Here is a 21,971-nt window from a genome sequence, read left to right as displayed (position 1 = left end):
ATGGAACCAGAAGAGACCCCGAATCGCTAAGGAAATGTTGAAAAACAAAAATAAAACTGGGGGCATCACATTACCTGATTTCAAGCTTTACTACAAAGCTGTGATCACCAAGACAGCATGGTACTGGCATAAAAACGGACACATAGACCAGTGGAACAGAGTAGAGAGCCCAGATATGGACCCTCAACTCTACGGTCAAATATTCTTCGACAAAACAGGAAAAAATATATAGTGGAAAAAAGACAGTCTCTTCAATAAATGGTGCTGGGAAAACTGGACAGCTCTATGTAGAAGAATGAAACTCGACCATTCTCTTACACTGTACACAAAGATAAACTCAAAATGGATAAAAGACCTCAAAGTGAGATAGGAATCCCTCAGAATCCTAGAGGAGAACATAGGCAGTAATCTCTTCGATATCAGCCACAGCAACTTCTTTCAAGATATGTCTCCAAAGGCAAAGGAAACAAAAGCAAAAATAAACTTTTGGGACTTCATCAAAATCAAAAGCTTCTGCACAGCAAAGGAAACAGTCAACAAAACAAAGAGGCAACCCACGGAATGGGAGAAGATATTTGCAAATGACAGTACAGACAAAAGGTTGATATCCAGGATCTATAAAGAACTCCTCAAACTCAACACACCCAAAACAGATAATCATATCAAAAAATGGGCAGAAGATATGAACAGACACTTCTCCAAAGAAGACATACAAATCACTAACAGACACATGAAAAAATGTTCATCATCACTAGCCATCAGGGAGATTCAAATTAAAACCACATTGAGATATCACCTTACACCAGTTAGAATGGCCAAAATTAGCAAGACAGGAAACAACATGTGTTGGAGGGTATGTGGAGAAAGGGGAACCCTCTTACACTGTTGGTGGGAATGCAAGTTGGTGCAGCCACTTTGGAGAACAGTGTGGAGATTCCTCAAGAAATTAAAAATAGAGCTTCCCTATGACCCTGCAATTACACTACTGGGTATTTACCCCAAGGATACAGATATAGTGAAAAGAAGGGCCATCTGTACCCCAATGTTTATAGCAGCAATGGCCACAGTCGCCAAACTGTGGAAAGAACCAAGATGCCCTTCAACGGATGAATGGATAAGGAAGATGTGGTCCATATACACTATGGAGTATTATGCCTCCATCAGAAAGGATGAATACCCAACTTTGTAGCAACATGGACGGGACTGGAAGAGATTATGCTGAGTGAAATAAGTCAAGCAGAGAGAGTCAATTATCATACGGTTTCACTTATTTGTGGAGAGTAACAAATAACACGGAGAACAAGGGGAGTTAGAGAGAAGAAGGGAGTTGGGGGAAATTGGAAGGGGAGGTGAACCATGGGAGACTGTGGACTCTGAGGGACAATCTGGGGGGTTTGGGGCAGTGGGGGGTGGGAGGTTGGGGGAGCCAGGTGGTGGGCATTGGGGGGGCGTGTATTGCATGGAGCACTGGGTGTGGTCAGAAAGAGGGAATACTGTTATGCTGAAAATAAAAAAAATAAAAAATAAAAAAAACACTTTCTCAACATTTCCTTACTGAGTCTCTTATTTAGAGCAATGCAGGCTCATTAAATAAATTCAACATTCCAATGGGCCTGATTCATACTTGTGTTCTCCTTTAATAAGGAGTAATCACTACTCTGGGATTTAAGGGATTGACTGAAGGGATCAGCCAACAAGAAACCCCACTGGCTAAGTTGATTGCCATATTCTGCATAATAATCTACTAATATCAGAATTGGAAACTACAAATGTAAAAGAAAGTATTTTTAGCTATTTTGTATGATATGTTGTCTATAAAACATATCCTTCCATTTATAGAGAAGCCATGACCAGTTGTTGGAAACATAATTTCTGGTCAAAATTCTTGTATTTTAAAGCTTCAGACACTCTACTTTTCATCACTTTTCAACAAAAAATAAGTGTGTGTGTGCATGTGTGTGTGTGTGTGTGTGTGTGTGTGCGCACGTGCGCACATTGAGCAACCTCTCAGCTTAATCAATATGCCTTCTCTTCTCACATTCACTTGTTAATGTAGGCCTAAAAACAATAATTAATATATAATTTCTACTGAAATATCTGCTCTTTGTAAAATAGTTGTCATTACCCGGGATTAGATGCGAAGCTGAGAGGACTGACTAACTAGGCTCTTCAGGATGATGGTCTCGAGGTGGCAAAGAGAGGGACACAGCACGCACGCGGAGGGCTGGCCTCGGGGCCGACAGACATGCATCCATGTTCCCTGCTTGGCCGGCCGTGCCTTCCCCAGAGGGTTGCCGTGGGAATCGGAGATCACCCAGAAAACGCATCTGGGCCATAGTGGGGGCTCGAGCGCTTATAACCATTATTGATTATTAGCAGAAAACTACAGGAATTCTATTTCTGGTCAGCACATTTGAGCTTTCGATCTGTGCAGTCACTACTGTAAGTGTAGGCTTTTCCTAGGTTAGTCATCACTACAAGATTTCAATCCGTTCCTGTCTGAAGTGACCCGATGTATATTTTGGGATCCATTCTTTCTTCTTTTGATGTCCTGTCACATTTCCTTTTAATCATTCTGGTATCCTATAATAAAGAAGATAAACTGGCTTTCTCTAACTTTATTTATACTTAGTAAAAAGATTTGCTGAAAAACTCCATGATGGGGAAAAAAATGATGTCAAATAAAATTTATTGTTATTTATTTCTACATTTAATAGAATAAATAATGTTGTGTCCTAAGAGAAATACAAACAAATACCACCACAGGTAGACAGCAGTTTGGAAAACGTATAGTAATAATCCACATTTACGTGTAGTTTCAAAGCACCTGCAGAACTGGGGAGAGACCCGTATCATCCTGAATTCTGAGCCTCGTGCTAGGTCCTTCTGTGACTTACTTAAATTATCTGGGCCTTGCTTTCCTTAACACCAAAATGGTGACTTTTTTTTTTTTTTAAGTTATACAGTTTGGAGGGGAAAATGTCATTAAATGTACAGTTAAAATTGCTTTACCCGCCTCATTTTTTAAAGTTTCCTCAAAATTAGCTTTTCAAAAACTGTTACCTGAAGACTTTTTTTTTACTTTCATCTTATATTTATGTATATATATGTATGTATGTATTTTTTTAATTTCTTTTCAGCATAACAGTATTCATTGTTTTTGCATCACACCCAGTGCTCCATGCAATCCGTGCCCTCTCCAATACCCACCACTTGGTTCCCCCAACCTCCCACCCCCCACCCCTTCAAAACCCTCAGATTGTTTTTCAGAGTCCATAGTCTCTCATGGTTCACCTCCCCTTCCAATTTCCCTCAACTCCCTTCTCCTCTCCATCTCCCCTTGTCCTCCATGCTATTTGTTATGCTCCACAAATAAGTGAAACCATATGATACTTGACTCTCTCTGCTTGACTTATTTCACTCAGCATAATCTCTTCCAGTCCCGTCCATGTTGCTACAAAAGTATGTATGTATTTTTTAATAGGGTCTACAGCCAACGGGAGGCTTGAACTCATGACCTTGAGATCGAGTTCCACGCTATACTAACTGAGCCTGCCGGGCACCCTACCCGAGAAGACTTCCAGGCATACTGTATTTTGAAACCAGAACCCAATATTATTTCAAGTACATTAAAATAGCAGCTCATTATTTAATTGCTGGTTCTCTATAGCACCTGAGTACCCCACTAGCTAGTGTTCTGCTATATAAAGAAACTAAATTTTCTCATTCAAATTTTTCTTAAACTGAGTTGGATATTTAATGTATGTACAATTTTGGAATCTAAACATGAGGTGACTTAACAATAAAATATTTTTTGTTTTCATAGCTCAACTGATTGAGTGGTAAGCAGATCAATACTGAAATCTATTTTTTTTTTTTTAAGTAGGTTCCAGGCCTGGTGTGGAGCCCAATGAGGGGCTTGAACTCATGACCCTGAGAGCAACAGTTGAACGCTTAACCCACAGAGCCACCCAGGTACCCCAGATAAATACTGAAACCTAATAGTTGTCAGAACATTAATTAGGATGAAAACAGAAGGGGTCATACCAGCCTTGGAGCTAAAATGGCAACATTTTCCTCTTGAAGGCTTCCCCGCCTTTATCCCACGGTGTCTGATTAGAATTGGTCCTCCTTCCATTTGTATCCTACAGAACACACCCCGATGCCTATGCATTTCTTAGTGTCTGGAATGGGGGCCTGGAACTTCATACATGTGCAAATCGTGTTTGTTGAATGAATGCACCATAGACTGCCCTGATGCAAATGAGCCAGAAAAGCACGTCCTTCCAGTACTGCTAACAAGACTCTCTGTCCCAGAGCAGAGACTGTAGCCGTCCATTTTCCCGTCTATAAAATGGGCTACTCCACATGAAGGGTGATGATTGATCTGTGTATCGTTTCCAGGAGAGCAATTCCACAACTAAGAATTTTATGGTATTTTTTTTTTTTTTTGAGGTTAAAGTTGCCAAAATATATGACCTCATTTCATAAAATTTGAGACGTCAAGGTATCTGGCTTTTTCAGTGTTCAAACACTTAGCTCAAGCCTCATTGAATTACTGTTCATCTCCAGTAAATCTCACTTTTTAGAAAAGAGTTTGTAAGCAGGGAAACATCTCAAATCCTTGACAACCCTGCCAAAATCAGCTTAGGATGAAGCCTGGTTTGACGATAGATCATATATCACAAGTTTATCTTCTGCAACAGAAGCTTTAAGTTTGAACAAATGTAGTCTCTCTTCAAACTCACTCTATTCTTACAGAAGGTTGTTGATATGCAATTTTACTAAACTCTGAGCTCCAAGTATTTCATTATACATAGCTGCATTTTATGTGTATGGTGGGAAATTTAGGAAAATTCCTGAATGTTAAATCATTAGTTTCCATGACTTTATCCTTTGTGTCTTTGGTCAAGATGTGTTGTAGCACATAGGGCTTTGCAACCCATTGGTTAGGTATGGTAGTATTCCAGCATTTATTCAAATAGTATTTATGTAACTTCAAAATATTCTCAATTTACTTCAAATTGTATATTAAGGGCAGTTTTAAGCATATTCCACAGTAAACAACGTAATGAACCCTCACCTACCAACAAACCTCAAGAATTATCAGCTCATGGCCAATTCTGCTTTACTCACCTTCCTGTTCCCCTCAACACTGGACTCAGCTGAAGTAATTCTCAGGCGCTCATTGAAATATTGGCAAGTATTTTAGCATAGTTCTCTAAGATTTGAGGACTTAGAAAACACATCCACAGTACCTTTGACTCCATAATTTCTATCAACAATAATTCCTTTACTTCATCAAATATCTAGATTTTTACCTTACATTGATTCACTCGTAGATTTTGTACTTCAACAATTAAGGATCTACACAAGGTCCGTATATTTAACTGACTCCTTGATCTCTTAGAGTCTTTGAATCTATAGGCTACCCACCTTCTTCTACGTCTTTACCCTTGCGTTTGCAGAGATAGGCCATTTGTCCTGAATGGTTTCCTGTGCACTGGGATTTGCAGAGAGCATACTCATGGTTTCTTGCATTGTGTTCCTCTGTCCTTAGTCCCTATTGCGTAGTAGTTAGCTCAAGAAACTTCATTATATTCAGGTTTTCTCTCTTCATTCTCTCCCTCTCCACCCTTCTTTCTATCTTGGCAAGAACACTTCACAAGCATCCTGTGAATGTCTCTGTTAGCCACGTTAGCAGTCACTGATACTCCCGCCTGGACTCTGTCCTTATCAAGAGCGGCAGGACGGAGCAGCCCTAAGTCTGCCCTCCATTCTTCAGTTATTTGTCAAGGGACTGCCCCAAGTGACCCATGTGGTGGCTTAGGGAAGACAGGCAACTCCACACACTGAGCCCTTCCGTCTAAGCATGTGAATTGTGGGAGCCTCTGCACAGTCCCTCACTAAGGCTATCTACTTTGTTTTGACCAAGTCAGTCTGTCTTCACTCCCGTCATGCCTCTGACACGCTATTTTTAAACTCTAGAGGAGTTACTGGTTTTGCACGCTCAGGCCACATCCAGCTTCCCTCTCAAGTCCCCTCGTTATCCGCCGTGATGTCTCATTCACTCTTCTTGCTTTTCCAAATACACCATTGCATCTGGAGTGAGACATATGTTTACCCCTCTCTCCCATTTCCTGGTGCCTCAGATTGCTCTCTCCTTTGTGGCATCATTGGTGCTGGGCTGTGTAAGGGATATCCCCATCTCGTTCGCTATCTTTCTGCTTCCTGAACACTACAAACATGGAATTCACTGCCGGCTTGATGCCTGAGGGTTGGCTGGAGGGTCGGCTGGAGAGCTTCTCCCTGGACGCATTAGGAGATATTTTTACAGAGCTAGAGATAAACTCTACATGGTGAAGGACACAGGGTTCGTACAATGCAGGTACTACGTAACAGAGAGTGAGCTGGTAATGATGTAGGTATTTAAATAATGCGGGTGGTAGAGTCACAGCCTTCCATATTGGACTTCGGGACTCCAATGACTTAGGATGACCCCCTCCCCCCACTGAACCATTCAACTATATATAGTTTCATAAAACTATATATATATATATATATATATATATATATATATATATATGTAGTTATATATTTTACTCTAAATATGGTCTTTATTATAATATGTAAAATAGCTGTAAATAGAAACAAATCATTAAAAGTCAATGAAAACAGGATTAGCATCTCTCTTAGCTGAAATGAATTCTCCTCTAAAGAACCACAGAGTCCCATCTAATCTTTTTAGAGCTACCTGGGGACACTGAGGTTGGAGAAGCTGAGATTTTGAAGTCCTTCTTCTTATCTCTTCCCACGTCCCTGTTCTAAACATTTTGTCAGGCTTCCTATGCAGGAACAGTTGAAATACATGCATTTATTCCTGAGCAAGGCAATCACTAGGAGATTCACTATGAAGACGTTTTCTTATGAACTTATTCTTGAGCTTTCAACTGAAACTGTACTTGTTAAGCTTCTATTGTATACAAAATGCTATACCAGACACAGCTCAACACTGCAGGAGTTACCATTCCAGCAAAGAGCTGACAGATGGGTCAAAAAGCTCAAAACAGAATAAAATAAATACTTATGAAGGCACGAATATTCTCCTGGGTTTGATTCAGAACACAGGATCGATTTGTTAAACGTTTTGCTGAAAGTTTGCAGTGGAATATAAAATGAAGACGTTCACATCCTATGAGCAAGTCAAGAATCTAGTATACCACATTCAAACCAAACCTCTGTGCAAGTTCACACGCAAATCTAGAAATTTGCTAAACCCACTGGAAGCTCAGATTTGGACTCATCACAGAGAAAATAATTTCATTCTTCTAAATGGCTCCTAGTTACCATTGTATACAGCAGCCAAACCAACCTAAGAAAAAGGTACACTTTTTTTTTTTATAATATATTTTTTTTCATCACTTAAACCTAAGAATTGATCTTGAGATTTTACTCGGAAGCGTCTAAAACTACATTTTGGTATTTAATAGAGACTCATACTTTAGATCTGAAAACATGCCATTCCTTGTTCTGTGAAATTCTCAGCCTGGGAAAGTATATTTTATTATGTATATAATTATATATACTATATATTATATATAATACATATTATATATTACTATATACATTATGTATATGTATTACATACTATATTATGTATAGTATATATTATTTGTGAGAGTATATAAATATATATTCTAAAATACATAATTCAAATATTTAGCCAAAAGAAAGAAGGAAGGTTATAGGTAATTATAGTAAAAGAAGTAGGTTTTAATAAGGAAATAACACATAGGTTTTGTCCATCTCAATCATCAGCTCAGGCTGGACAGATCAGGGAGTGGGGTGTGGAGCAGGTGTTGGGAGCCTGGCTTTGGAGAGGCTGAGACTGGGCCCCACTGCACCGGTGGTTTCTACATGTCTCTTGCCAGGGGATGGACAAACCATGGAGTCTCATTAGGGACAGGAGAGCCTGTATGTTTCTATGCAAACATGTCAGAGATCAATACCGCTGGCCAGACGACCTTCAAGTTCTTGTGGGAGAGCTGCATCTCGCTCAAGCCTGGCAGACCCACGTCTCTTGGTACCATTTCACCAGTCGGTCCTCTAACCACCCTCTGCCTCTGTTCCCCTCCAGTTTCCTTAGAGTAGGTGATGAATAAATAAAGCCACAGTCCTCCTGCTCCCACACACCCACGGATACAGAAATCTGAAAGGAGCAGAACTCTGTGGTCCTCCTCGTCTGATTTCATAGCAGACTTTTCAAAAGTTTTGTAAAGAACATGATTCATGATGACTCACCCTGGATTAGGTGAGTCAACATGATTTAGGATTTACTCACAAGATGCTGCACCACTTTTAAGTAAAAAAAAAAAAAAAAAAGGTGAATTTTAGAAGGTTTTCGAGTGTCCTCATTTATAACAGCAGCAGTGGTTCACCACTATTTCTCACATGTGGATGGGAGCTAAATGACACCGGAACCCTTAGGACAGACATCTTGTTAAATCCCACAGCGCTGCAGCCCTCTCAGGATCCCAACTTTATATAGACTAGGAAGCCCAGGATCATTAGGGATGTTCGCTCTGGACCGAGACAGCCCTGCTTGTGAAAGTCACAGGACTGAGGTTTCAAACTCCCATCTGCTGTCATTCACCACCACGCTATCTCCCTTAAAAAACCAAAGCCGAACAAGTGATATTATAAAGAGTGCTCCCTAACCAGGGCACAGTTGGGGCTGTTCCCATGCTGTAGCACAGTCTGGTTTTCTCTCCCCCCACCCCACCTCTGCACAGGCTCGCCTCTCCTTCTCTGCCGGCTGGGGCAAGTTCTATTTCTACTCTCTTCTTCCACACTTAATTTTTAGATATACTTACTTCGATTAAATGATTCATACATTACTATGGAGATCCTTAAAAAAAGAACTAGCGTTTTTCAGAGTGCCCTAAACTGTAAATGGATTAAAAATAATCAGTGCCTCTTGAATCTATTTTTACGAGTTTCTGATAATCGCATGTACAGATGTCACATAGAGACGATCCCACAGATAACAGTCTTTAGCATAATGCAGTGTTTCCATTCTGATTCTTGGCCAATGTTCTAAGGACCTTTGCCCTGACTGCACACAGTGACGCCTTCTGTCTCTCTGACCTCGTTGAAATAGCATCCGCTATATTTTAAAACAAGTGCTTCTGTTTTTTTTTAAATGATTATGCCCATTGTTTACAGATGTCATAATAAGGATGAATATATCCATGAACCAGGGATACATATTTTAAAACAGGATAGCAAAATACTTAATTTAACTCTTCATTTGCAAGTAATTATGCAAATAGTGTTTATTGAATTCAAGAGTTGACTTATTAGTTGGAAAAAAAACCACATTTAAGTTTATAATAAAGTTTCAAAAAAAAAAAAACCCAACCCACTCACTTGTTCAAATTCATTCTTTTGAAATTCCTCAAAACCGAAGATGTCCAGTATTCCAATATCCAAAGTCTGTGGGCTGAAAGGAAGCAAAAAATCCATGAGTAAGTGTACTTCAACCTGCAAAATTATGCTACTACCTTCCTAAGGAAATTCTTGCAAATACAGGAGAATGAAGAACACAGTACTTGGGTGTCAACTTGTGAGCAACGGGAGTAACTCCTGATACTCCTGCTTTCCATGTATACGATCTCTCCTGCCCTGTGCTGCCGTCTTGGGAGGTCTGGCCAGACGAGGACCCTCAGGGCAAGTGAGGAAAGGGGGTGGAAAACCAGCCTAGATTCTGCAGGGAATGGGGGCAGCATGCACGGGAGAGGGCATGAGGGGGCTTCTTACAAAGAAAGCCCCAGATGATTCTGGAATGCCGGTCCCCTGGAAGGCACACACCCAGCCCTCTCACATGATGGCTCTAGAGCCCCAGCAGGACCTGACGGCTGTCCTGATTTTCTGCAGGTGGGGGTGACAGCCCACTGTCACTGCGGACTGCTTCCGTACCGCCCGCCTGGGTGACACAGACACTTCCATGGTTTGCTCCCCACTCGTTTGGTCCGAACTGCGTAACTGACAACAAACTCTCTCTTTTTGTACCTGTATTGGGCATTCCCTCGCAGTGCAAAACCGTAATATTTTAGGGCCTGTACTATGTCACTTAAATAACCAGTTTCTTTTTAAAAAAAGGTAGCGATTCTATGATATCCTGTCTCTAAGATTACTTCTTGTAGTTGGTACACATACGAGCTTCCTTAGCAGGAAGGAGAGCATTTTAGAAGTCCTTCTTATACAATTCACACGGCAAGGAATACAAAGCAGCGGAGGCATCGAGGTAATTGATTTAATTTTCTCGACAAAAAAGTAGTGAGTTTTGCCCCTCCCCCTGTGTGCCCACATGAACCCGACACGGATCCCAGAGATAAAATGTTGGCACAAGAAACTGTTAAAATGTACAAGAAAACAAATGTGGTCATTTTCTCCTGCTTTCAGGTCTGAAAAAAATCAAAAGAAAATGTTGCAAAGTCTGATGATACAACACCAATTCTTTGCAGGACGAAGTTGTATAAATAAAACTAAACACTATTAGAGGTGAATATTATTTAAAATGTGTTTTCACATTCATTTTCATAGATTTTTTTCCCAATCTATTGGCCCACCTGTGCCTTCTTCCTCCGTGGTGACCTCACAAGGTGCCCAAGGTGGTGCAGTCACTCAGTGGTGACAGGGCTGAGGTGTTCAGTGTGTGTGTGTGTGTGTGCGCACGCGCGCATGACGTGTTTTCCACATAGTGAGCTGCACTGTTTCCCTTGTAGGGGCTTGGTGACAAAGCTTGTCAGGTTTTGGACCTGCACAGTCTCGGGGTAAGAATCCTGGTTCAGACAATGTTTAGGTGGACAACTTTGTGCAAGTTACTTTAATTTTCTGTGTTGCAGTTTCCTCATCTATAAAGCGAGACAGCAAGTGATATCTGTCCCCCTGGCTGGCTGCTGCGTTAAAAGAGATGCACACACAAGACTGGGACAATCGCTGGTACACAGTTGCTTCTCTTTCTCCTAAAGATTTTTATTTAATTACTTATCTCAGAGAAGGGGGGGTAGAGCGGGGAGAGAATCTCCAGCGCACTCACACTGAACACGGAGCCCGACGGGGGGCTTGAGCCCACGACCCTGAGATCCAGAGCTGAGCCGCAAGGAAGAGTCAGACACTCGAACCACAGAGCCCCCAGGCACTCCTGCAAGTTGCTTGGGCAGATTATAAATGCCAACCTGGTTACAGTTACTAAAGAAATAAAATTTTAAAAACGAGGATGAGAAAGATATTCCTATGCCCTTTCGTTGGGAGTTTAAACTGGAAGAGTCTGGGCGTGCCTGGCTGGCTCAGTCAGGAACGCGTGTGACTCTTCATCTCAGGTCATGAGTTCGAGCCCCATGCTGGGGGGTGGGTGGAGTGGAACTAACTAACTAACTAAATAATATAATTGGAGTCTTCTTAAAAAATAATTTGGTTATGCAGCATAAAGCTTTGAAAAGTTCATATCATTGGAACAAGTATTTCCATATCCAGGAATCTATACTAAACGATGATGAGAAATGCCATTAAAGACTTACAAAGAAGGATGTTCAACCTTATCTTAAGGATGAACAACAGAAAGAAACAGCCGATGCCCCACACCAAAGACATGGTTAATTAAATCGCATGCATCCTGTAATGGGTTAGTTTAGTGAATCAAGCTAATAGAATGCAACACGTAAGTTCTATATAAAGAATAACCCCAATTTTATATTCAGAAGACTTCAAAAGGAGTATAGTCAGCTCAAGAGAAGGAAATAGAAATGCTTTTGCTTACTTCTTTTTACTGGTCTGCTTTTTCTAAGGTTTCTGTATTTTTATTACCAGTAAGTATTTAACTGATGTTGATAAAACAACTATGAAGGCATGGGAAATGTTCTTGAGCAACCAAGCCCAAAAAACAAAGCTGGAAACAACATTTATGCCATTTGTATACTTACGGTTACATAGTATAATTGCACCCATGTTAAAAAATAAATTCATGGCACAGAAAAAGTATAGCACATGTTGGCAGGAGAGGTCTTGGATCTTAGATCTAGAGGTTATTTCTTAATTTTAAAATGTTCTATCCTGGGTATTACTCTTTACTATTAACATTTATTTAAAAATATATATACAAGGGAACACCTTCTGGGCATTTTCTGAGTTGGTGGGAAAAGGGACAACAATGACCTCAGACCAAAGAGAGGACAGCAAGGAGGGCAGAGAAGGGCCTCTGGTTTTCCAGGAGCTGGCAGAGCAGCAGGACCGTAGGGCTGGGGGCAGAGAGCAGGGCGTGGCAGGAGGGCCACATGGTGATGGCGCGCATGGATGTCTCCTGTCAACTTCTACCAGAACCTCCCACTCTGACCTTGACTCCTTGCCTGATCCCCCCTGGCCTGGGCAACACTGGTCCCATATGTTCGGCACATCACGTGGCAGGGAGTTAGGAAAAAGGCCAAGAGCACAGGGGGACACAATGTCACACTACCCGGTCCTTCCCCTTCTCATGAGGATGGTGACTTTCTGAGCCACAAGTGGACGAAGGATGCTGGGCCCCCCAGGCCTGTCTGGGCGAGCAGCACATGTCAAGATTCTGGTTCAGACTGGGGCAAGTTGATGATTAATGGGCAATTCAGGAGAGCATAAATGGTGGAGCAGTCACTCCTTTTTAGTGATTTTTTTCCCCATATTTCCCAGACGCTGGATTCCAAACTACACATGGTTACAAAATAAAAACATTATTAAAGAAGAAGGGGGGGAAGAAAGGAAAAAACAATGTCAGGGAAAAACAAACGCATTGTAAGAATTAATTTTGCAGCTATCAGCAGACAGCTTTTTTTTTTAATAATTTTTTTCAACAATCTTTCATCATCTAGGATTGAATGAAGCTCGTGTCTGTTATTACGACAACCGGGTTGTCACGGACGGTCACACGGACGCGTGGCCAGCAGAATGCCTGCTCTGTGTGTCACTCAGCGTTGCTGTCATCTCTCAGTGAGAGCTTGACTTGCATTACACAGGCGTTTAACCCAACATCCAATTTCTAGCCAGGAGCAGACAGGGGTCATCAGATCCACTGGGAATCAATCCCACAGGCAAAATTAACATATTAATGAGATGTTCATATTCTGTTCATATTCTGCCTTAGAATTCCACCGAGGGCGTTCCTGATGGTTCACAAAACTGGCTCACTTGCATTTACTTATTAGTAGAATGCAACACATTATATCAGACAAAACATTAAATGCCATGGCAATTGTCTGGTTTTGTTTTTGCCCTCAATGTGTGTTAGAATGAGAAGGGAGGAAGGTCCCAGGGAAAGAGAATGTCTAGCTTGAAACACGGATGTGCTAATTTTATGGGGGCAGAGAAGTCCACGGGGATGTGCGTGTCAGCTTCTGCCTCCCTCATTCCTAGGCAGGGAGATGAACTAGAGAGCGGCCTAAATATTCAGTCAGTTTAGGAAAGGGTCGAATCCTGCCGGGCACCCCAGGCTTAGACTGAGCCAGACATAAATCAGCCTCTTTGGCTAACAGTGGACCCGCCCGAGCCCAGATGGGGCAAGACTGGAAGCAGAGCGCACTCGAGTGGTCCCGCCGTCCAGACACCCTGCCCTTGGGCTGAGACGCGCTGTCTCGGAGGGAGCTGGTGCGAAGTCCCCGGAGATGTTAGCCCTGGGATGGCCTCCACTAAGTCCAGCACCAACATGCTGAAGAATTGACTGAACATAATCGGCAAGGTGCTGCATCGTAAGGGCTGAATCCGCCAGCGTGTAGCTAATCTGAATCTTGCAGAGTTTTCTCGAGTCTGAGAAGATGCAGAGGGGGGACTCCAGGATGCATGGTTTCCAGAGTTTGTCCCTTTTGGTCTTTGACCAAAGAAAAGTACTCAAGGCTTATTATTTCTTGCAAACATGTCAGAAATTAGGGAAAGAGTTTGTGGTTGCTGACAAGCTGAACTAGGTAACATCACCCCACCCATCACCCACCCGGTGACGTTATCAAAGCAACTGTCGGCCTCCTCTCACCTAGTGATGCCACACATACCACACACCGTGTCTCTGAAATGCAGCCCTTCTTGGGGCTCCTTCCCACTGGAAACAGAAGCTGGGAAGTAAGAAGCCGAGACCCTTGAGGTGAAAATTGCAGTTAATTAGACTGGATACACAACAAAGTCTTGGGGTGAGGGGAAAGCTCGGGGCTGCCATCTTATGGAGAACTGTGTGCTGAGCACCATTAGAACATCTGAAATGTCTTATTTCACGCAGCCTTAACAACACCCTATGAGGTACGTGCAGTGATCTGCTCCATTTTACGGAGGGGAACCCTGAGCCAGAACAGTGAAGGTTTAAGTCACCCAAAGGCTCAGAACGGCATTAGATGGACCCAGAACTGGAAGGCAGGCTAACATCAGCCCCGTGCCAGCAAGCCCCGTGGATCACCACCTAAATCTCCAGTGAGTGGCTGGTCCTCTAAGCAAGTCTAATTCCAGCCTGCGTGAGCCAGGAAAGGAAACCTCCGCTGGTGTGATAAGAGTAGAAATAACACAACCCTCCTTCTCGGCAACCCCTACCACTTGGAGCTGAAAAGCATCAACTCTTGCTACCATTAATGAACCCAGGTCCTTCTTTATAAGCTGCACTTGTCACCGTGACACAGATGACTGGTTACCAGGAGCATCATTCGAAACACAAATCAACGCCCCTATAATTTACTTAAGACCATGAGTAATATCCAGCTCATAGGAACTTGCATATTCCTAGTCCGAAGCAACCCTCGCACCAGAACAGCAGCAGATTATGGCATCGCTGTTCCACGGAGTAAATGGTTCTTAAAAGGTTAGGAAAGATGGAAATACGGATAGAGAGCTATCATAATGAAAGGAGCCAGATAGAAACAATGTGTCCTGACTGTGGAGAAACTAGGACCTCATGGACTACCCACAATTCCCCCCGTGGGTACCTATCAGGGGGACGAAGGCATGTGTCCACTTAACGACTGGCACATGTTCGCGGCTGCTTTATTCCTAGAGTCAAAAACTAGAGACACCCCAAAGTGCCCACCAACCTCAGAACAAGTCAGTCACGAGTGCTCTGCCCACACACGTTTACAGAGAAATACACCTCAGGGATAGAAGGAGGAGGTACCACCGCGTACTCAACATTGTGGATGTCCTTCTGCTACCTGACACTGAGGAGAAAATAAAACACAACAAAACAGGAGGAGGGCATGACGGACACTTGCCAGAGTGCTGCAGAGACCCATGCACCCGTCCGTGTAGAGGTCGCATGGACACGTCGCATGAGTCCCATCTACTGAGCTATATCTAGAATATGGACACTTTGGCTGAGTTCTACTTCAACATGACAGGAAAGAAGTGTGTGCACGAGGATTGTGACTATGTGTGAGGACAGAGAGATTACCTGGTGAATGTCTGTCAGATAAGTAGTGTTCAAATGTACATTTTGTGTGGTCCTGCCAGGGCTAATGCGAAGTTAGAACAGTGCCTCTTCTCCTGGTAGACTCTGCTTGCTCCAAGGAGTCTCAGGTCCCATTTATGAATATAAAGACATCAGTGGGAAGATAATTACAAAGGCTTGGGTGGCCCACAGGTTAAGGAAGAGATGGAAATACATACTCTTCAAGCCATTGAATATAATTAGTCATATTTTTCCCATTATTGTTTCCATTTATATTTGAGATTAATATCTCCCTCCCTTAACTGTTGACTCTTTGGGCCATGAGCTACTGCTCCTTGAAAGCTGAGCTGCATTTCTTGGGAATGCTTTCAGATCAGTGACTTTAGCCCCTCCAACAAAAATACCGATTATCTAAACAACTGAGTCAGACAATCTCGGGAAATCTCCTCACTGTTGATGCACGTTCACATAAGGAGGGCTGATGGATTTCTTTCAGCGTGCAAGTTCAACCAGGGAAGCACACTATGCCCAAAAGCTTTCTGAAGAAGTAAAATGAAACAATGAAAGATGACATCAACACAGCTGTACGTTCCTTGGGTTTACGCTCTCAGAGTCAGTGAACAAGGACCATCATCTAGGTCACACAATAATGAGAAGTGTTATAGCCATTTGACTCTAAACTGGGCTCCCATATCATTGGATTTGGACCATCTTTTGTAAATTGGCAAATAGCAAAATAAAATCCCCCTTGAGGATGCAGAAATTCTGTAGCTGATTTGTCTTTTCAAGGAAATGTTTCCTCCGGTCTTACAACAAGAAGACGAATACCTCTCCTTCCCTTTCAGTCCGCATCCGTTGATTGGAGATTATGACCCAGTGGGTTCGGGAGATGCACACCATGCCCATCAGAGAGAGGACAGGCTTGGGAGAAGAGTGAGCTCTGAAGGTGTGTTTGCAGCATTCATGTTGGCTTTTGACAAGCATGAGGTTCACAGGGGTGATTGTGAGTCTGATACACGCCCAAGATCAGTCAGAGAGTGCTCAGGATGAAACGCAGGGAAACCCAAGAGGCGTGTGACCCCATGAGGTGAGTCTGTTCTGGAAGGCAGAGTCAAGTCAGGATTCCCAGTAGGGGTGGGTAATCCCGGGGGGTCAGGTGGGAGTAGTTCCAGATGCCACCAACTCCATCACCTGCAGCATTCGTGATCTTCAAAGAAGAGGTATGATGACTAACTGTGGGAAAGGGGTCCTCCCGAGAGTGGACTGTCCTACACGAATGGACAAGTGCTAGCAGGTGCACACTGCAAGTCTAGACTGTCAGTGGGGACCTAGCCCTTCTCTGGAGCTTGGACTTGTTAGAGTAGAGCTACTAGAGGAGGTGAGCTCACCGAGGTCAGGAACATGAGTATTTACAGGTGCCAGGAACCTGCAGCTTTTAAAATTCAGCTCTCGATGATGGTACTACCAGTTCTAGTAAGACTCAAGGATCCACTGAATTTGACACATTTTAGCCTCATTTGTGTAGGGGAGGGCCGATTCTGAGCTCACCCATCATGGTGCCAAGCAGTGAATGTGCAAATGCAGGGACAGCTTCTGTGATTAAGCATCACGTGAGACCCTGTGGAGCTGCTGACTAAGTCTTAAGGACTGGCTGTTCAACTTTGTGGGTATTTAGGTGAATTCCTAGAGCAACTAGCCCTCCTGGCTGATGAACCCTACTCTCCTTTCTCTTGACGTTGGATCAGCGCAGTAAGAATGCTCTAGACAGTTGTGTCAACTCTCGGCAATGAGAGGTAACGAAGGACTCACAACACCACTTGGCGAGTTGAAGAGAGGTCTGTGGCTAGCTCCTCCCGATTTCAATCTGTAACTGGACCGCAGAGTGACATCTCACCGTGCGCATCAGCCTTCCAGCCATCAGGGATGGAATACTGAAAATACCTGGCGTGCACTTGGGAAGCAAGGGGTTGGGAGAAGTCAGCCTCTATTTTAGGAACACTGAGTTCTTGGCATACTAACACTTGAAGGAGACCTGAGAGTATGGAGACAGGTAGCTTTGCTCTTGAGCTACTTCAGTTTTTTAAATTGGTTACTCATGAGTTTCTCAAGTGTGTCATCAGTCCCATGATCAACTAAACCAGGATGCTCTTTGCTCTTGCCCAAAGCTACTCAGAACACTGTGCTTTGTGCCTGTCCCAAGAGAACACACAACCCTTTCCCGACCATATAAAAACCCTTTCTGGAAAACCTTTTATTTGTTTTACAAGCTTCTTGGACTACTATTCTACAGAACATTCTCTGGGAAATACCATCCTAGTGGGAATTTCCTGATTCCTTCTATGGTTCTGACTTAAGGCTCAGGAAGAGACAGAAGATAGAGTGACAAAGGAGATGAGGGGAGAGCGGGGAGGACGGAGAAAAGAGTCAACAGCATATTTTGTGTTTGTTTCCATACTTCAAACCAGGCTAAGTCATGACAATTTTGGTAATTATAATTGTTCTGATTTAGTCTTTGGCATTGAGATGTACTTATTTTTGATTTTTAAAAAATGCATCTATTACTGGCGATCTGTAGAATATCAATAGAAAAGGGTTTTTTTTGTTTGTTTGTTTGTTTTTTTAAAGATTTTATTTATTTATTTGACAGACAGAGATCACAAGTCGGCAGAGACAGGCAGAGACAGGCAGAGAGAGAGGGAGGAGGAAGCAGGCTTCCCGCAGAGAGCCCGATGCGGGGCTCGATCCCAGGACCCTGGGATCATGACCTGAGCTGAAGGTAGAGGCTTTAACCCACTGAGCCACCCAGGTGCCCCAGGTTGTTGTTGTTTTTTTTTTAAATTTGTCAAAACAAAAATCAAATAACATGTGGTCCATATATACAATGGAATATTATGCAGCCATCAGAAAGTATGATACCCAACTTTTGTATCAACATGGACAGGACTGAAGGAGATTATGCTGAGTGAAATAAGTCAAGCAGAGAGAGTCAATTATCATATGGTTTCACTTATTTGTGGAGCATTAGGAATAGTATGGAGGACATTAGAAGGAAAGGAAAAGTGAATTGGGGGGAAATCAGAGGGGGAGACAAAGCATGAGAGACTGTGGACTCTGAGAAACAAACTGGAGGGTTTTGGAGGGGAGGGGAGGAGAGTTGGGTGAGCCTGGTGGTGGGTATTATGGAGGGCATGTATTGCATGGAGCACGGGGTGTGGTGCATAAACAATGAATCTTGGAATACTGAAAAAATAAAAAAAAAATAAAACAAATGAACAAACAAACAAACAAAAGACCAACAAAAATAAAAACATGTAACATAAAATCATTTCGACATCAGCCACCCTGACCAGAAAACCGTGTCCTGGGGTCCACAACTTACCAACAGATCCAATCTGTCCAGCAAAATACATTCTAATAGCTACCAAATATTTGGGTATCACTGTTGTTGCCCCACTTACCCTGACTGGGAATCAGAGACTCCTAGGTCCTAAAACCAGAAACAAGCCAGAGACTCATGGAGGCCAAACCTCCATTTGCTGGCACATGAAATAGAGTCATTACAATTTTAGGGACTGATAAAATTCAGTTTCACAAGTCATGAGTTTTCACTAAATATTTCTTCAGTGTTAAGTGTCAGGCTCAGAATAGGAATCCAGATCTCTTGCTTCCTGTTGCACTTTAAAAAAAAAAAATTTATTTATTTTTTAAATTTCTTTTCAGTGTTCCAGAATTCATTGTTTATGCACCACACCCAGTGCTCCATGCAATACGTGCCCTCCATAATACCCATCACCAGGCTCACCCAACCTCCCACCCCGCCCCACCCCTCCAAAACCCTCAGATTGTTTTTCAAAGTCAACAGTCTCTCATGGTTCATCTACCCTTCCAATTTCCCCCAACTCCCTTCTCTTCTCCATTTCCCCATATCCTCCATGTTATTTGTTATGCTCCACAAATAAGCAAAACCATATGATAATTGACTCTCTCTGCTTGACTTATTTCACTCAGCATAATCTCCTCCAGTCCCATCCATGCTGATACAAAAGTTGGGTATTCATCTTTTTGATGGAGGCATAATACTCCATTGTATATATGGACCACATCTTCCTTATCCATTCGTCCATTGAAGGGCATCTTGGTTCTTTCCACGGTTTGGCCATTGCTGCTAAACACTGGGGTACAGATGGCCCTTCTTTTCACTATATCTGTATGTTTGGGGTAAATACCCAGTAGTGCAATTGCAGGGTCATAGGGAAGCTCTATTTTTAATTTCTTAAGGAATCTCCACACTGTTCTCCAAAGTGGCTGCACCAACTTGCATTCCCACCAACCGTGTAAGAGGGTTCCCCTTTCTCCACATCCCCTCCAACACATGTTGTTTCCTGTCTTGCTAATTTTGGCCATTCTGACTGGTGTAAGGTGGTATCTCAATGTGGTTTTGATTTGAATCTCCCTGATGGCTAGTGATGATGAACATTTTTTCATGTGTCTGTTAGCAATTTGTATGTCTTCATTGGAGAAGTGTCTGTTCATGTCTTTTGTCCATTTTTTGACATGGTTATCTGTTTTGTGTGTGTTGAGTTTGAGGAGTACTTGATAGATCTTGGATATCAGCCTTTTGTCTGTACTGTCATTTGTGAATATCTTCTCCCATTCTGTAGGTTGCCTCTTTGCTTTGTTGACTATTTCCTTTGCTGTGCAGAAGCTTTTGATCTTGATGAAGTCCCAAAAGTTCATTTTCATTTTTGTTTCCTTTGCCTTTGGAGACATATCTTGAAAGAAGTTGCTGTGGTCGATGTCAAAGAGGTTTCTGCCTATGTTCTCCTCTAAGATTCTGATGGATTCCTGCCTCATGTGGAGGTCTTTTATCCATTTCGAGGTTATCTTTGTGTATGGTGTAAAAGAATGGTCGAGTTTCATTCTTCTACACATAGCTGTCCAATTTTCCCAGCACCATTTATTGAAGGGATGGAGAAGCATCTTTCATGCCAGTGGGCCTCAGAAGAAGGCTGGGATAGTGATTCTCATATCAGATAAATTAGATTTTAAACTAAAGACTGTACTCAGAGATGCTACATCATTCTTAAATGGTCTATCCACCAAGAAGATCTAACAATTGTAAATATTTATGCCCCCAATATGGGAGCAGCCCATTACATAAGAAAACTGTTAATCAAGATAAAGAGTCATGCTGATATGGATACATTAATAGTAAGGGATCTTAGAATGCCACTCTCAGTAATAGACAGATCATCCAAACAGAAAATCAATAAAGAAACAAGAGCATTGAATGACACATTGGACCAGATGGACCTCATAGATATATACAGAACATTCCACCCTAAAACAACAGAATACTCATTCTTCTCGAGTGCACATGGAACCTTCTCTAGAATAGACCACATACTGGGTCACAAATCAGGGCTCAACCAATACCTAAAGATTGAGATTATTCCCTGTGTATTCTCAGACCACAATGCTTTGAAACTGGAGCTCAGCCACAAGGAAAAGTTTGGAAGGAACTTAAACACCTGGAAGCTAAAGACCACCTTGCTTAAGAATGCTTGGATCAACCAGGAGATCAAAGAACTTAAACAATTCATGGAAACCAATGAGAATGAAGACACTTTAGTCCAAAACCTATGGATACAGCAAAGACGGTCCTAAGGGGAAATACATAGCCATCCAGCCTCCCTCAAAAAAATTTAAAAATCCAGAATACACCAGCTGTCTTTACACCTTAAAGAACTGGAGAATCAACAACAAACTAAGCCAACCCAACACACAAGAAGGGAAGTAATCAAGATTAGAGCAGAGATCAATGAGATAGAAACTAGAGATACAGTAAAATGCATCAATGAAACTAGAAGCTGGTTTTTTGAAAGAATCAATAAGATTGATAAACCATTGGCCAAACTAATCCAAAAGAAAAGAGAGAGGACCCAAATTAATAAAATTATGAATGAAAGGGAGAGATCACAACTAACACCAAGGAAATAGAAACAATCATCAGAAATTATTATCAACAGTTATATGCCAATAAGTTAAGCAACCTAGATGAAATGGATGCATTCCTGGAAATTACAAACTTCCAAAACTGAATCAGGAAGAAATTGACAACCTGAATAGACCAAAATCTAGTAAGGAGATTGAAGCAGTGATGGAAAACCTCCCAAAAAACAAACCTTCTACCAAACCTTCAAAGAAGAAATAATACCTATTACACTTTTTAAAAAGTTAAAACCCAGATAAACAATAAAATTACTATAATCAACATAGCATTTCAACCCACTAGCTAGAGGCCACAGGACAAAGTGTTGCTCTGTTTTCTCCTTACCATGCTTTTCCTTTCCCCCCAGTTGCACTGAGATGTAACAGACCCACAACATGGTGGGCTCAATGGGGCCCACGTGCTGATTTGACACATGTGGGCAACAGCCTCACATTTTTCTCACATAGTCCTTTTCTCCCTTCCTAGTGAGATTTTGGCACCCCTACCTTCCTTCTTATGAGGTTCTGGCTACTT

The 21,971-nt window shown here is 42.3% G+C and overlaps 1 protein-coding gene across 1 annotated transcript in view; it reads right to left on the bottom strand.

Moving 5' to 3' along the window:
* The window catches only part of MYO16 (myosin XVI), a 438,349-nt gene that overhangs the window by 170,729 nt on the left and 245,649 nt on the right, over positions 1–21,971 (bottom strand). Inside the window, 1 exon segment of the mRNA XM_047720392.1 lies at positions 9,430–9,502. Within this exon segment, the coding sequence (XP_047576348.1) occupies positions 9,430–9,502 (73 nt within the window).

This window comes from Lutra lutra, chromosome 3, assembly GCF_902655055.1.
Source record: "Lutra lutra chromosome 3, mLutLut1.2, whole genome shotgun sequence".
NCBI lineage: Eukaryota > Metazoa > Chordata > Mammalia > Carnivora > Mustelidae > Lutra > Lutra lutra.
Note: the sequence above shows the minus strand (reverse complement) of the source record. Positions and strands in the feature narration are given on the sequence as shown.